Source organism: Schistocerca serialis, chromosome 2 (genome assembly GCF_023864345.2).
Source record: "Schistocerca serialis cubense isolate TAMUIC-IGC-003099 chromosome 2, iqSchSeri2.2, whole genome shotgun sequence".
Lineage (NCBI taxonomy): Eukaryota > Metazoa > Arthropoda > Insecta > Orthoptera > Acrididae > Schistocerca > Schistocerca serialis.
In genome coordinates, this window is record NC_064639.1 from 213,158,010 (window position 1) to 213,176,219 (window position 18,210).

The following is an 18,210-nucleotide window of genomic DNA, read 5'->3' on the forward strand; positions in this document are numbered from 1 at the left end:
CGAAGCTGAGGGAATTTAGTTTCTGCTTAAGTCGTCTTAAGCAGCAACGTTCACAGATATCTCAAATAGGAAAAAGCTCATTATCCAGGTACGAAGGTTGTGAAACAAACTTCCCACAGTTTGTGTCAGGTTGATCTTTTCGTCTGATAACACGGCTTAAGTATCAAACATGCTCACATATCACTGCTGGCGCAACAAACCCATATTTAACGTTCGTTTTCTCTAGAATATAACAGCGATAGGTGCCGGGTAGGAGTCCTGGGAAGGAAAAAATTAATGTTTCGTCTCGTCATTTCAGTTAAAACATCTAGCTACTGCCGCGAAAATCCGATATGTCACATTTGACTGTGCTTCGATAGCAATCAGATTAGGTTCTGGGTTCGAATCCGTGTCCAACACAAAGCTTTACCTCACGGCATTTCAAGTAAGTTACTTGTGAAGAAGCAATATTTAACATCTCTCGTAGTTCGTTAACAGGGACAATAGATGATGGGTAGGAATTCGCTTCTGTTAAACATGTTTGCGTTATGCAATTTAAACTTGATATTTGCTAACTGATACTGTCTAAAATCGAGGTATATGACTCTCTGTATGCTTAATCAGGAATGACTGTTAGTTTCCGTCAGTAACGAAATCTTTGCTTAGTCTGCATGAGCTGGGTTTGAATCCATATGCGGAACAAGACGGTTCGTCGTCTCATTTGAAGTTCATACATATTCTCAACTAGCTGCTCGTGAATAACTTAAATTTTTAATGTCATTTTGTGTTAAATAATAAGTACGGTATGTTACTTTGAAGAGGAAATCATGAATACGACGAACTTACTACGTGCATTACCAATCTGACGTAATAATGAGAGTGGTAACATTTCAAGTATGTCATTTATTGTAATAAATGTGAGCTTACAAGCCTTAAGGACAGTCTTATCTGTGATAAGGTGTTCCCTGATATTTGTAGTACCGTGGTATTACTTTACATCTTGAGTTATTGCGGTACAGAGCAGTGTTTTCTAGTGGTGACTTGTTGGAACCATTTTCAATAGTCAAACGACTGTACCAAGGAGCGATTAGAGGACCTGCTGGTCAGCTTTTTTTGAATAGGACAATGTTCCTGTCCAATAATTTTTAGATTAGTTACAATAAGCTTACGCTGCAAGAGAACTCGCTTGTATTTTTCAATATGTGGTCTGCTGTCGGTTTGAAGGCCTTACATTGCATCGGCAACTTAGTGCAACTCCACCGAGGGCTGTCTGGAGTAGGGTGGAGATAGCAATGTGAAAGTTGCGAGCTGTCGAAGAGGATCTTCATATTCCTAATGCGATTAGGACATCGTATACTCTTGACGACGGTTAGCACCTGTGCGGTCAGTCAACCAATTTCAGAATTCATGTTGAGTAATCCTGCTAAATTCCCATAATATTGTCTTTTTATATTGATGAGTAATATGGATAGTCGTCACGTTCATGTGCCGTCTACAACGCAAATTTAATGTTACTATCCTAGGAACTAACCTGCAATACGTTCTGTATTTCATAATCGGAACTATCTGCATTAACCGTCATCAGAGCAATGTCAGGGAACAGAATGCAGCAGTGCCTTGGTACCTACTTGGGGACCTACTTGAGTCGTGTTCTAAGGAAAGGGTAGTTGCTGGTTCACATTATATTACACTAGCGAGAAGTACCGACTTTTCCTTTTGTCTGCAAACATCCCGAACTAAATTCAGTAACTAAATGCTAAGAATATATTTGCATTGTGCCAACTCAAAGATCAATAGATATGGATATAGATATAGATTTTTATATTTAAAGCCATTCTCGTTCTGCGTTGGAATAAACATCATTCATTATTTGATTGTTCTTGTTACGATTGTTATTGTCATTCTCTCACTCGCAAGAGTTTTCACATTCCTATTTGGTATCGATGCACATGAAGAGTGGCTATGAAAGAAGGGAATACTGAATGTTACGTCATGCAGAATACACTCATTTACTTCTGCCCCTCGTGATCAACGCTGCAGGAGAAGTGAGATACATAAAGTTGACAGTGTGAGGACAGACATGCTGGCGCAACTCTGCAACTACACAGTGTTACCAGATAAAATGGTGCTGCGGAATCGAAAGTGTAGTACGGACTTTGCCACAGTAGCAGATAGCTGCTAATTTCGGACCATGACCGTGGATTACACTTCGGTCAGTGCTGGTTAGAGTGTTGCAACTGTAAATGAAAGGCTTTGTTTGACAGTCTTGTGCTGATGCTGTCTGAATAAATTATGCCATTGGATAAAAAGCGGTTTAGTTTTGAGACCTAACCCACAAGGGGAGAAGGCACAGTGGTCTGCTTCAGGAATTCCAAGCAATAAAACACAAAAAGCAACCCAGGAAGGGTTCGAACAGCTACTTTCATGCAGAGACATGCATTTGGAATCTGTTCATCGTTACGGGGTCAAACAAGAGGGTAACATTACTGAAACAATGATCAGGCTACTTAGTATATAAGAGAGCATACAGATTTCAAGGAGGAAACGTATGAAGACGCAGACTTCCTCGTTATCAATATGTGCGGCATATCTTTCGTGTTAACGAAAGTAATATCCCGCTTTAACTCTTCTTACGTCTCAAATGAAATGAATGCCATGAGGAATCGAATATTTGTTGACTGCGTCTCTCCTTGCTTCCATCCGTACCAACATATTTCTTCATTCTCGTGGTAATCATGACATTCTTTTTGTATGCTGCAAAAGATTGCACGTGGACAAATTCGACATCGAGGTGCAAAGCGTTTGGTATCTTACATTATATTCAATTCGAATAAGCTTCAGATGTATTTTTACTTCGTTTGTATTTTTAGATGATTATGAACGTTACGGAAAATTATCTCACATGCTTTGTGTTGAATGAGAAACATTGAATGACCCGTTTTGCTTTCCCTACGTTGAAATGATATAATGTCGGCGTCAACTGCCTTCTTCCACGCCGGAAGCTGAAACTTGTATCATTCTGGATTAATGATAATTGAATGTCTCAAATTTAGACATAGCCCACAAGGCGACGTCAGAAACCATCAGGGGAGAACGTCGCATAAAAACCAAACGTGCGCGCGCGTCTCCACTCTGAAGGACCGTATCGGAGAATCACTGCAAGCATTTCGCTGAAGAGCTGCCTCGTAAGAGAACCGAGAAATGGCAGCGTCGTAGCAAGTATTTGTCAACACTCTGATAGTGCATTTACTTCCGGGTGTAGGCCGGCGTTACCTCGCTAAATTCACTTGACATTCGTTTTCCACATCGAAGACTCGTACGATAGAATCCACTGTAAGAAGAGACACTTAGAAAGTATAATTAATTTCTGGACTCCAAGAACGGTGTTCTTCACATAAGTAACACCTGTTTGTGTGTTTTAAGGTTGCGTTTTGAGGCTCAGGCAACATCGCAGTGACTATAGTCCGTCTGTGGTCGCCAGTGTGTCGTTAGCTCAGAGGTTATTCGTCATATTGTGGCTTTTCTAACGCGGGACATTCTGAATCGGAATACTCCCCTTTCATCATTAGTTCTGGGACGTCACTATTTTCCTCGGACAAAGACCAATGCTGTGAATTGGATTCGCGGACATGCCATTCACTACCTAGTTGGACAAACTGTAGACTCTGTACTCGATTTTTGGACATACCTCAACGACCGTCATTATGTCGTTGTCCGCCACCCAAAATACAGACAATTTTTCTCGAACTTCCTTGGGAGTGCTTTCCACGACCCGCCTCGCAGCTGGAATGTGTTAAGCCAAGAGTGAAGGAGGTTTCCAGTTTGAACCAATGAACATTTCTGAACTACTGAACGGAACACACCAATTTCGAGAAGACGTGACTCAACATATTACCAGCGGGGCGCAGAAGGCGTCTGATCAATTACACAACAAAAATAAACAAAACAAAAATCAAAATCAAAATAAAATTCAGAAAAACGAAGATTTTGTTTTGTTTGTAATGATAGCCCTAACCTTGAATTCCCATATTTCCCCTGGTATATAGGCAGCTCTTGGGGTAGGTTTAGTCAGGAGCCAACGCCTGAAGTGGACCAGATTTTTTTTTTGTTATAGGTTGAAAAGTGGCGGTGGCACTTAGTTTCTTTTTTTATTGCCATTTTCCTAAGGGGATTTAAAATAAGAGAGAAAAAAGGGGTAATCGTCAAAAAAAGTAAAAGAAAAAAGCAAAATTAAAAAAAAAAAGATGTTCCCTTGTGCGTTGCGGTGGTCGTACTGTATGACATAGCAGTTCCAATCTCGGTGGAAGCCGCTGACTACAACCTTTTATTTTCCATTTTAATTAATGGAGTTGCAAACGGCTAGTAAAAATTCTTTATACGAAATCTGAAGAATGCCTTTAAACATCAATCTTCGTCCGATTCGACTTAGTAAATTAAGTTAATATCATGGATGTCTGGTTTGCAAATGCCAAGGTGCTTCACTGTAAAATAGATCCTGAAAAGATTCAAAGCGACTGCCAACGATATAAATTTGAGTTTTGTTCGTCATATAGGTCTAACATGTCAGAAGGTTGTTTATGAAGTGCACATGTTGATTAATATAGTTCCCCCTCTTCTAAATTTTTGCAATAGCATTTAACTGTAGACGTTTTCTAACACCGGCGTTAGCAATTCCTTTCCGTTCTCTGAAACCTCCAAAACGACAAATTTTTCTGGTCTAAATCTGATGACCTTAACTATCACTTCCGATCAACATTAAATACTTCATGAACCCATACATGGAACTCCAAATGTGCAGTGTTCCTGCACTGCTACAGAGCATGCATTGCAAGGTATTCACACAGTTTATCGCATAGAGTTACCATAAGGAATGAAACAAGAACTGTAATACACTTTACACCACAGACGCTCACCCCGGCTTGACGAAAACATCCGAACATTGACCAAAAGTTGCACAAATAATTGAGTTTGAAAGGAAAAGAAACGAGGTATGAAGCATTTATAAATTCATCGAATGTAGCGAGGTGGTTTAATTTCGTCCCAGTCTATAAAATTAATTTCGGGCCGTACTCAGCTCTTGCCGATTAATGTAATATAATACCCGCCTATTAATCAGGGCGTCTGTCTCCGTTGCTTTTGAGCGTGAATGGAAATCGTAGAAATTTTCTGTGGAGCAACATTTAATAATAAAGCGTTTTAAATCATCAAAAGCGATGAGCGGGAGCAGGCGCTTTCGATAAAGAACGGGGGAGTGCAGCGCCGCTGCTGTCGCCACGGCCGCTGCCGGTAGCCAGCAAATGGATCCCGGAGCTTTGCCGCATACGGCGTCCAGAGGAGGACAGTCTGCAGGAAATCTGCCGCAAAATCGTTACTGGATAAAATTTTGATATCGGTGTGTCAGAAAGCGAAATAGATTGAATCTGCGCTACCATTACATTCACGTCTTCAGCATTCAGACAGAAGAGGCTATAAAAATATTTTATGCCAGCTACTCTCGATCCACTGACATTACGAACAGAAACAACGCACGCTACCGCTTTTTTTTTTCTTTTTTATTTTCATTTTTTATTTTTTTTATTTTTTTGAGAGCGGATGATCTGGACGTATGTCCATTAGAGACAGTAAATTTGTAGGACTGGATGTAATGAACTGCTATATATTATGACTTTTGAACACTATTAAGGTAAATACATTGTTTGTTCTCTATCAAAATCTTTCATTTGCTAACTATGCCTATCAGTAGTTTTTTTCCCACCTTTTTTTATTTTTTTATTTTGTTTTAGTTTTTTATTTGGTTTTTTTGCCTTTTCTTATTTTATTTTTTTGTCTTTTTTTTTAAAAGAAGGTGGGGGAGGGCGCGGATGGCAGGGCGATCAGGGGTCGTAACCCGAGGCCTGGTCGCAGTGTCCCCCTCGTCCGTCAAGGAATCAGGGATGGGAAGGGGAAATCTTTTGTGGGAATTATTATTTATTTATTTATTTTTATTTACTGTTTTAATACATTCTTAATGTGGTTTTACTTTATACCACAACAAAAATAAATGTATCTAGCACCGCATCATGCTCTGAGAAAAAGAAAACAATATCTCGGCACGTTCCTACACCGAGGTAATGTATATGGGGAAAACGAAAAATAAGTGCTTCACACAGGATGCAGAAGGGTGTGTCGCTACTCTCCTTACGCTTCATCATCCAGGTACGTCTTCACGTATATCATGTTGTTCCACCGAGAATCGAACGTAGTCATGTCAGCTCACTCAATGGGTATCTTCTCCTACCTGTTGATGATCCAGCTGCGCGGAGGGTCGCGTAGGGCACTCCCTAAGTAATTAGAAAAATACTGTCTGTATTTTGGGTTCCGTACGATCTTGCAATGACGCTCTTGTAGGTAGTTCCAAGAGTCTAATACATCTTTAGGTCCATCGTGAAATAAGTAGTGTACCGCGTGCGCACGGATCCACGTGACAGCGTTGGTCTTGGCGCGCGGGAAATACTGTTGATCCGGAAATAGTAGAAACCAAGGTGTAATGTGTTCCGGAGTCACTCGTAGAAAATACGACAAAATTTGTCGCACCAAGCGCCATACGTCTTCTGCCGCGCCACATGTGAGACGGTGTTCGTCCGTGTCTGGTATCCCGCACTCTACGCAGAGAGGCGATTCCGCCATGTTTATCTTGTGGAGGCGTGATCAGGTGATCTGTTTACCATTGACTGTGATGTACCATGTGGATCGGACGGCTGTGTCCAGTGGAATCGCGTGAATCGTCTTCCACACCACCTTCCAATTAACCTGAGGGCTTTTCGTCTCCACGATGTTTGGTGGGCGCCTCTTCTGTAGGACATGATATGTATCCCGCGCCGACGCCTGTTTCGTCGGTGGTACTGCGATACGGAAATAGCTGTGTTCAATGTAAAAGTTCCCGAAGTAGTAGAAGTGTGGGGGAATGCCTTGCGTCGTCAGTGGGGGCATAATGGACGGCGGAGCTAAGGACTCCAACAGCAAACCTGTCAAACTTTCCGGGTGGTGGCGCCACAGCTTGATGTGTGAGCTGACATACAGGGCCACAGCTCTGTCGTGGACATGGACTAGGCCAAGACCTCTCCTTTCTGGGGGAAGGGTCAGTGACTCATAACTGACTTTGAAGAGCATGCCTGTACTGACGTAGGCTCCGAATGCCGCTAATAGACGTCGAGCCATCAGTAACGGTATTGGGAGAACACGCGCTATGTGTGGAAGGCGCGATGCGAGGTAAACATTAACGAAGTGTGTCCTTTGGAGAATGTCGAGGGTCCGCAGACGAAGGTTGAAGATCTGGACTCGAATTTGTTGTAATAAGCGGCGGTAGTTAAGAGCCGTGGTGCGCCGCATGTCGTCGTGAAACTCTATTCCGAGACATTTGATAGTGCCACGAAGCTGTAGGGGTTCGACACACGCTGGGGTCAACCCGTCTCCTATGGCCATGGCGACCGATTTGGCGACGTTGAGACAGCTGCCGGAAGCCACACCGTACGTGGTAATCCATTCTAGTGCTCTGTTGACATCATCGCGATTGCGGAACACGAGAACCAGGTCGTCTGCATATGCTGTACAGCGAAATGTGACGTCACGTAGGGTAAGACCGGTGAGGCGTTGACGGAGACCACAGAGGAGCGGTTCCAGTGCCAGAGCATATAGTAACGTCGACAAGGGGCAGCCTTGACGGACGGAGCGGAAAATCGGGAGGGACTGCGAGAGACGCCCGTTAACGAGCACTTTGGAAGTCGCCCCTCGGAGTAGGCGCATCACGACGGCTGTGAATTGCTGTGGGTACTGCATGTGCTGGAGAACGGACGTTAGGTACGCGTGATCCACTCGATCAAACGCTTGGCTAAAATCTAGTGATGCCAGCGCTCCCGGGACGCGGCGTGGCCTGGCTAGGGCTATTAAGTCACGGTATCGACACAGTGCTGTGTGGATGTTGTTGATACCCCCTAGGGAAGTCTGATCTGGCGAGATGACGTAAGGTAGGGTCGGTCGTAGACGGTTTGCTAATAGTCTGGTGAATATCTTCATGTCGCAGTTGACGAGTGTTAGCGGGCGGTAATCTTGTATTCGAGCCCCACCTTTAGGCTTGTGAACCGGTATAATTATTCCTTCTACGAAGGTCGCAGGGAGCGGCACCGCGGGGGACATAAGCTCCCGACAGATGTCTGTTAACTTGGGAGCCAATAAATACTGGAAAGTTCTATAAAACTCCACAGGGAGCCCGTCGGGGCCAGGAGACTTATTCGCCGCTCCTTTACCGATGGCGTCGATAACTTCGTCTTCCGTAATGTCGTTCAATAATTCAGTTTGTAAATCCTGTGGGACAATGCCGTAAACCAGTTGTGAGACTGCTGTCACCGTTATCGGGTCGGAACATTGAGCAGAATAAAGTCGTGCGTGATGGTCGAAGAAGGCTGCAGCAATATCGCGTTGTGTGGTGTGATGAAGGCCGTCCTCAGTGGTGATGGCATGTATCAGCGCCCGTCTTCGCAGTGTACGTTCTCGGATGACGTGGTACATGGTGGGTCGTCCCGTTGCGAGTCTTTGTGTCCGCGCTCGGAAGATCGTCCCTTCGAGGTGTCGGCGCATATGGGCTACGATCTGTGCTTTCGCACGCTGAACTGTCAGCTGTCATTCCGGTGTGGGTGGCAAGGAGGCGCATTCGCGAAGGACGGTGAAATAAAAATCAAGGGTCTGTCGCCTCCAAGCAGCAGTCTCACGACCATACGTAATAAAGGTTCGCCGTAGGGCCGGCTTGGCGCAGGTTAACCACCAACTAATCGACTTAGGATACGTTGGGAGGCGGCGGACGCACAAACTCCACGTGTCTTCGATGGCGCGTCGACAATCCGGAGAAGCGAGATGAGCAAGGTTTAATTTCCAGGGATGTCGGCTGCGCCACACCCGTTGGCGACGAAGGGTGACGGCACATATATAGGCCTCGTGATCAGAAAAGGCTACTGGCCACACCTCCGCGTCACTCACCGTTGCCGCGAGAGAACGGGAGACGTAAATCCTATCGATGCGACTAGACGAGTGACTCGTGAAATGGGTGTATCCCGGCCTATTTCCTCGGACATGTTCCCATGTATCTACTAGCTGGAGATCGCCGATGAGTGTCCCAAGTTCGGGGCACGGTGAATGGCGTGGCAGCTGATCTTTAGGTGCTTGGGTGCAATTGAAATCGCCCCCTAATATCAAGTCATCGTGCCTGCCCTGAAAAAGCGGTGCTATTCCTTCTGCGAAGAAGAGCGATCGGTCACGACGGCGGTTCGTTCCGGAAGGGGCGTACACATTGATAAACCGGACGCCTTGCACCGTTACGGCCATTCCTCTAGCGTCGGGGAGATATCGGACTTCGTCCGCCTCGAGGCCCTCTCTGAGGAGAATGGCGACTCCACTGTTAGTTAGCGAGGCGTGGGACACATGAGCCGTATAACCATACATACCCGGGAAATCTTCGACGAAGACTTCTTGGAGAAAGACAATGTCAACGTCTGCTGCATTGAGCATGTCTTGGAGCAGCGACAACTTCGTACGTGTCCGAATGGTGTTAATGTTGATGGTCGTTAAGCGATAGGTTTGTAGATCGTCTCCTGCGGTGGGGGCTGCCGTCAGTGTCGGCGTAAAAGGTGGGGCCTATGATCTGCTGGCCGCGTCCGCGCCGTCATCTGTTGCTACTCGGGAGGGGCCGAGGTGTGGGAGGAGAGACCCCTCGCCTCATCCACCACAGCGGCCGGAGAATCGTCTTCAATGTCATCCGCCCAAGGTCCGCAAGTTAACGGTGGCTGCGGTAGAACACTTGTGGGCTGAGTGACTAAGGGTGAATCCGCAGTTGTTTCCGGTTGTGTACCAACGGCGAGCGCTGTGCTGGCCATCCGTTTGTCCGAGGGAGCGGAATCGGATTTGTCAATATCAGACAAAGTGACAGGTGAGGGCGATCTCGTGTCATCCATTCTCCTCGTCGTTTCATCGGCCGTCCGGTCGTCAACTGGAGAAGACGTCCGCTGGAGGCAATCGTCTGAGGGTGTGCGACGTCGCTTTTTATGTTTTCTCGGTGAGCTTTGTTTGCGGACGTGGGTTTCTCAGTCCGAAAGAGTTTGTGGTTCCCGTATAGCATCCCCCTCAGGGAGAAAGGCAGAGGTCGGTACAACCCTAGCGTCGAGTTCCATTCTCTCATCCGAATCTTCATGTGGAGTCGATGGGCGGCGTTCTTCAACCCCTGCAGACACCGTAATGGTGTTGGTCAATCCAGGACCGGCGACAGGTGCGCATTCTAACGTTTCCTGTCTTCCGGGGGGGTTGTCGTCTGTCATGACGGTCGATCGTGTCACCTCTGCGTAATTGAGGGGGAGGGCCGTGAGCGTAGGAGGTGGTGTCGTGTCATGCAATGGAAGTTGTGTAACCCGACGTTGAATACACGCCGAGCGCACATGACCCTCCTGGCCGCAACCAGAACAAGTACGAGGTTGGCCGTCGTACATTATTATTGCTCGACAGCCACCTATGACTAAGTAGGACGGCACATGTTTCTTTAATTCAATTTTCACTTTTCGGACGCCGTTGAGGACTTGGTACGTCTCGAAGGTGTTCCATTTTTCGGCCACGTGGCTAATTACCGTCCCATAAGGGCGGAAAGCTGAGGTAACGACGTCCGGTGGTACTTCGAAAGGGAGTTCGAAGACTCTTAGTGTGCGTAATCCTAGTCCAGCATGGTCAACAGTAACCTCTCCGATGTGACCATCGGAGTGTTTGAACTTGAGAGTGTTCGCGTATCTGTTCACAACTGCGTGACATAACTCGTCATCGACCATCTTGACGTAAACGACGCTGCTTGTGATGGATAGGTGGATACCAATGATGTGCTGTGTTGGTATTTGAACTTCGTCACGGATAAATCGTTCGACTTCAAAGGCTCGTGGTCGTGCGTAGTCGGGCTGGAAGCTGATCTTCATGGTAGCTTTTCTGTACGAATGAGCCATGGCGACTCAGTGTCAACGGACGCGAGTATTAGCTGCGGCGAGGAAGGAAACAAACTACGCGCGCTCGCGACTCTGCGGACGGGACCGCGACTCTGCGGACGGGACGTAAACAAGACGTCCTCGCCGCTCACCGGCCGAAAGCAGACTGACCGCTAGACCACAGGCGTAATCAGCCTAGTGTTTCTCTATCATGGGACAAGTTTTCCTCCAGGAAGTGCCGCAGTCTGCAGTGTTGCCAGATTGTGCAGATAACCGGACTTAGAGAATTAGCGAGTTGGCCAGTTTTATTGTCCCATGTCGCGATCGGCGCGGACTTAGCCTCTGTAGCGGCCGGCCGCCGGTCGAGTTTTATGTCAAAGAGTGTACATACATTGGCGTATTGGTGCTTTTGTGCATCTAACATTCTGCCAAAAGACACGTCACATAATTTACTACCTGATTCTTGTGCATGGCCGTAACTGCACCATTAAGTGGACTACGCCTGTCAGTAGAGACTAACCGTTTTGCGCCCTTGCATCCACACTTCGACACCTGACCTACTACCCAGGGGAAGATAAACATTAATGGCTTGCTCTTACCACGTGTATGCTGTCGATGTGATGTTGTTCAGTACACTTTCTTCAGTTGTCGATAAAAATACCTGCACCCATACATTTAACACCCTGTATACCTTCAGTGTGAGAGATACGGAGAACTTGCTTGCTGGCGAAGGGAACAGTAGAATACCCTCTGTAGCGAGGTAGATAAGGACATCTCTGGCGACGTATTGTCTTGCGATATCCTGTTGGAAGGTAACCACCTGCAGATTTCAGTGATAGGACACAATCACCCGCATTAAAGGCTCACAATTATAGCTCCTGTGTCCAAATCGCTGGCTATGAGGACCTTAGCTAATTGTTTGCGCAAGGTAATGTCAGGTGTGATAATGTACACAATCTGGCAACGTTTGTTGTTTCCAGAGCCTCCTCATATGGATACATTTACCTTGTTGCTCCTGGTTCTACGTAAAATCGCTAAGCGGGTCTAAGGCTTCCATCCAGTCACTCGTTGACCAGTCTGGTTTTGCAGTAGAAGAGAGAGAAAGGAAGGCCGAAGTGTTAAATTCCAAGTTTAAGAAATCGATCACGGAGGAGACTTTTACAAACGTACCGTCGTTTGATCATCGCACTGAATCCCGTATGGATGACATGGTAACAAGGCTTCCATCCAGTCACTCGTTGACCAGTCTGGTTTTGCAGTAGAAGAGAGAGAAAGGAAGGCCGAAGTGTTAAATTCCAAGTTTAAGAAATCGATCACGGAGGAGACTTTTACAAACGTACCGTCGTTTGATCATCGCACTGAATCTCGTATGGATGACATGGTAACTAGCATCCCTAGCGTAGAGAAACAACTGAAAGAATTGAAAATAAATAAACTGCCAGGCCTGGATGGACTCCCAATTCGGTTTTAAAAGAGTACTCTATTTCATCTATTTCATTCGACCCTTAGTTTGCAATTATCGCGAATCTCTCGAACAGCGCAAAGTGCCGAGCGACCGGAAAAAAGCGCAGGTGACTCCTGTATATGAGAAGGGTAAAAGTAGGGACCCGCAGAATTACAGACCAATAGCCTTAGCATCGGTTTGCTGCAGAGTTCTAAAGTATATTCTGAGGTCGAATATACTAAATTACCTAGAGACCGAAAAGCTCATGTCATATTTTAGAAAGAATCGTTCGTACGAAACGCAGCTTTCGCTTTTCTCACATGATATACTGCGAATTATGGATGAAGGGTAACAGGCAGATTCTATATTTCTAAATTTCCGAAAAAGCATTCGACACGGCATCCCACTGCAGACAGTTAACGAAGATACGACCGTATGGAGTAGTACCCCACTGTAGACTGTTAACGAAGTAAGAGCATATGGAGTAGTCTCCCAGATATGTGACTGGTTGGAAGATTACTTAAGTAATAGAACCCAATATGTTGTCCTCGACTGCGAGTGTTCATCGGAGACAGAGATAACATTAGGAGTGACCAGGGAAGTGTGATACAACCGTTGCTATTTTGTGTATACATAAATCATTTGGCGGACACGATGGGCAGGCAATCTATGGTTGTTCGCTGATGATGCTGTGATGTACAGGAAGGTGTCGAAGATCAGTGGCTATAGGATCATACAAGATGACCTGGACACAATTTCTAGTTGGTGTGATGAATGGCAGCTGGCTGTAAATGTAGGGAAGTGTAACTTAATGCAGATGAGTAGGAAAAAAACCCTAGCGTTTGGATACAGCATTGCCACAGTCATGCCGTTTAAATATCTGGGAGTAATGCTGGGAAGCAATATGAAATGTAACGAGGATGTGAGGGTTAGTTGGTTGGTTGACTTGGGGGAGGGGATTAAACCGCGAGGTCATCGGTCCCATCGGATTAGGGAAGGATGGGAAAGGAAATTGTCCATAGCCTTTCAAAGGAACCATCCCAACATTTGCCTAAAGCGATTTAGGGGAATCACGGAAAACCTAAATCAGCATGTCCGGACGCAGGTTTAAACCGTCAATCTCCCGAATGCGAGTCCAGTGTGGTAACCACATCGCCACCCCACTCGGCGAGCATGTGAGGATTGTGGTAGGGGAAGTGAATGGTCGACTTCGATTTACTAGGAGAATTTTAGGAAAGTGTGGTTCATCTATAAAGGAGACTGGATGTAGGACACCAGTGCGACGTGAGTGTTGGGATCCGCACCAGGTTAGACTGAAAGAAGATATCAAAGCAGTTCAGAGGCGAGCTGCTACATTTCTTACTGGTAGGTTTGATCAGGATGCAAGTCTTACGGATATGCCTTGCGAACTTAAGTGGGAATCCTTGGAGGGAAGAAGACATTCATTTCGAAATACACTACTGAGAACCAGTATTTGAAGCTGATTACAGAACGATTCTACTGCTGCCAACATACATTTCGCGCAGGGACTACGAAGGTTAGACACCAGAAATTAGGGTTCATATGGAACTATACAGATAGTCATTTCTCCATCCTCTGTCTGCGAGTGGAACGGGAAAGGAAACGACATGTAGTGGTACAGCGTACCCTCCGCCACGTATCGTGCAGTGACTTGTGGAGCATGTATGTAGATGTAGATGTATGAGTACGCAGAACTAGAATCAGTCTGAAAAGATGATGTGGAGCCGTTGCACCACTATCAGTGTACCCCTCTCTGCTGCTGCATCAAGGGCAACCTCATCAATGAGCGCAGCAGTAACAGTCTGAGGTACTCTAGACATCATCACACTTTCTGTGTAAATATCTGTCTTGCTGCAAACAAGCCCACATTTTGGTTTAAGATGCCTAAGGTGGCTGTATGTTCCTTCACTGAAGAACAAATAATTTTTTGTGCCTCTCAGGCGCTAGTCACGTAGGGTTAAGCTGAGTACAGCCGCCATGAATTCATCAGTGCTGCCACGTCAAGTGCAGCTACAACAGTTGTCGCCACTATAATAGTCCATGGTGCTCCAGATGCTATCGTGCTTGTCGTGCGGGTGCTGTTCTTCCCATTTCTTGGCTCAAGACACCTTACGTGGCTGTAAAATTCTGTTTGGTCGAGCGAACAATTTGTCTGTCCCCTACAGCACTAGCCAAGTGGGTCCACTGAGATCCTACATGACATCGTGAATGACCCTCCTGAACCCATCGATTCCATTTTTGCAAGACAGCTGTGTGATTCCAAACAATGTGCAGCAATATCACGCAAGGGAAAGCTGCAGTCTGAACAGGTCACAGACTTTCTCCTTTCGAATGCTGATGAGTGCTGCTGTGTGAGATTCTCACAAACAGACAACATTAAAATGTGATTGCTGGGACCTCTGTGTAATGTTTCCTTACATGGAGAATGGAAAAAGTGTTACTCCTAATTAGTTTGTACAGCTACGCTGAAGTGCTATCCATTTGCATGTACAGTAGAGCGTCGATTATCCGAAGTGATATATACATATTAAATACGCATTTTGCATGAACAATACACACAGTATACAAAATTAACGTTTAAAAAATTCTTTATTTTGGTCTGACTAAGCAAGCCTACACGCTTACGAGCAGCTAAGTGACGTACGTTTTTCATTACAGATATCTGAAACTAGTCACTTTCATCTTGGGCTTCAAACCATCGGAAGGCAGTATCTAAACAAGTGAACGCCTCAGAAGCTGTTGGTATACTTTCATCTTCACTTTCTGTGGTCGTAACAGAGAACAGAAGGTGACTGTTTGCACCTTGAGAAGCTCTTCTTGGGGGCGTGCAATCCGTCGAACTGCGCGGAGCGGCAGCTGGCGCAGCTGTTGCTGTGAATAGCTTTGATACTGCCGTTACTGCTACTGCCGGTACCAAGCCGACAGAAGTGTGCTGATTGTTGAAACAGCGACTGGCGGCTTGGCCAGTCAGCAGCGCCTTGTGAAGGCCCCATTAGAAGCAATGTTCCGCCAGCGGTGGCCCAGTGCTGCGACTACTGTGGGAAACTTGGTTTGGGAGTGAGAGGGATGATGGACGGTAGGGTGGGAGAGTAACTGGTGCGAGCGAGTACACAGTAGAGTTGGGCAACACGATTCTTTTTCCCGATTCGATTCCTACGATTCAATCTCACATAGCGAATCGATTCCTACGATTAGTTCACGATTCTTTCACGATTCATTCTAGTCTGCAATGGCACGATTCTTACGGAATGCAAAAAGTCCTACATCTTACTCACAGATGGCAGGACATGTCTGAAATTGTCAATGGGGTTAGAATCGAACTGTGTCATGACGAGATATGCCAGAAATAGTTTATTTATAAGTAAACATGCATATGACGTTACAAGTGTGATTCTCGATTTATACGTGTAATGCCTTAATTGATGAAAGCACACCATGTCTAACCTAAAACATATCTAGGATGATTGTTACTATTGGATGTACGGTAAGTCCAACGTGTTCGTATTCGGATAATGTTATACCGCCATCTCACAAAATTTTGATACACCTCTACTGTAACATCCAACAGTAACAAATATTTACGAAATTGCGATATAAAATACTTATTGCGTAAAATCGAGTTTTTCAGGAAACACGCCAATATAGATAAACTTAAAAATCAAAATCCGTATCTAAATATAAAATTTCATCCAAACTATTAAAGCCGTTCCCAAGAAACACGAAATTCGCGTTTTTGTTTAAAAAACTCTTTTGTGTAAAATCGCATGCTGTAAGGAAAGACACCTATATACAGATAAACATGAAAACCAAAACCTTAACTACATTCAATACGTACTAACAAAGTTTTACTAGATGGCATTATAAAATCCTGTGAAATAGCGTTTTTATAATATAAAATTGCGTTTTTACGAATGGAACTATGTAGAATATATATATTTTACGAAAGAATGGAACTATGTAGGTGAACTCAAAAAGCAAAAACCAGTCTAAATACAAAATTTCATCCAAATAGTTAGGGCCATTTTCGAGATACGCGAAATATAATACATAATCCAAGTGCTATTGCTCGATTAATCGTTGGAACTTGGAATCGTCACGACTCGGAAACACGTAATCGTTCTTACGATTCTTTTGAACGACGATTCGTCCGTATGACGATTCGATTCTTACGATTCTTTATTTAGAGTCGTTCAAATGAACGACTCATTCACGAATCGCCACAACTCTAGTACACAGTTCGGTTAAGCGGTCGTTCGGTTGACCGACGTACGGATAATCGACGCTCTACTGTAATGGCATGTATTATACTTTTCACGAGAAATTTACGCTTGTTGCATGCTGTGTTCATGGCGTTAGCTTCTAGTGGACATCAGCGTACTTTTACAAAATGATGTGGCTCAGAGCCCCAAGGTTTTGCTCAGTATTTGTTTACGCTGTTGCTGTGGAGGTGGATGGTGTTGTTGGCAGCTACCTGGCTCTTGGCGGATGGTGTTTGGGGTGTCAGCGCTGGTGCTGACGTTCACGGGCATCATCTTCATGGGGCTGGGCAGCGGCAGCGTGCAGCCATGGAACTCCGTGGCGAGTGACATGCAGCACCAGCAGCAGGCGCAACCGTCGCCCTCTGTACCGGCCTCGCCGTCCCCACGCCAGCAGCAGCCGCGGGAGCAGCAGCAGCAACAGCAACAGCAGCACACAGAGTCCGCGCCGCAGCCGCTAGAGGTCTCCACCATGATGATCGCGCCAGCCACCGGTGGCTGCATCGTCTGAGTGCGGCGTCAGCCACGAACCCGCCCGCCGTACATCGCTCCCATGCCCTGTGACGCAACATTTTCACTTCAGTGGATAGCTGTTAATGGCAATTTCTCTGGCGTTTTCAATCAATCGTAAGGCTGCAAATGCGTGCAGGTCACGACACCGGTAGGGAATGCCCGCTGCAGTGGACTGTGTGAATATGCAGCCTCAGGACAGACTGAAAACGCCAAAGTAGCGACCATCAACAGCTGTCCACTGCAGATGGCGCTATGCGCCACTGGGATAATGTACTGAACGTTCTGATAAAAAATAAAGCACTGCTATGTGAATTTTGAGAGGTTTCTTGAGTGATCGTTACAAGGCACATTGTCGAGTGAATGGACGTGTTTGACATTAACTTCATTGACTTTGGCATATGCGGCATGCTACGATTTTACAAGTAGCCTTACAGGTTGGCCCTATGTCAGTACCCGGATATAAATTTAATAAAGCAGTGTGACGAAATTAAGGGGAAAAAACGAAACTATCGCCTTTAAAAATTAGAAGATTTCCAAGTGCTGTTAAGTGACCTCATTAAGGTAGTCGCAGATGTCCGAGTGCATAGCGCGGAAGTGACTGATCCTATTGTCTCTGTTTCATATCTCACTAGCAGTAACGTTCTTTTATATTTTTTTAAATTTTGTGTTTATTAACAAATGAAAACCTTAAATACAAATATTGAACACAAAATCTTAATAAAAATTGCAGCATTGTATTTTTGATTGCTGGTCTTATGAAAATAAATTAAAATTTGACGCAGATAGGTGAAATTCGTTACTGTTAACCGAAAATGTTATACGTTTCGAAAATAAGGCTCGATCTCTAGAAACGAAAAATTATTTGATTTTCGATTTTTGATAGTTTGGATTTTGGTAGTGGTATTTAATATATTGTGATTAGTAACTGAAAACAAAAAAAAATGGTTCAAATGGCTCTGAGCACTATGGGACTCAACTGCTGTGGTCATAAGTCCCCTAGAACTTAGAACTA

The 18,210-nt window shown here is 45.2% G+C and overlaps 1 protein-coding gene across 1 annotated transcript in view; it reads left to right on the forward strand.

Annotated features, from left to right (window-relative positions):
• Positions 1-17,920, forward strand: part of LOC126455847 (uncharacterized transporter slc-17.2-like) — a 584,529-nt gene extending 566,609 nt beyond the window's left edge. Inside the window, exon 11 of the mRNA XM_050091608.1 lies at positions 16,897-17,920. Within this exon, the coding sequence (XP_049947565.1) occupies positions 16,897-17,196 (300 nt within the window). The 3' untranslated portion in view covers positions 17,197-17,920. The remainder of the gene's footprint in view (positions 1-16,896) is intronic.
• The last annotated feature ends 290 nt before the right edge of the window (positions 17,921-18,210 follow it).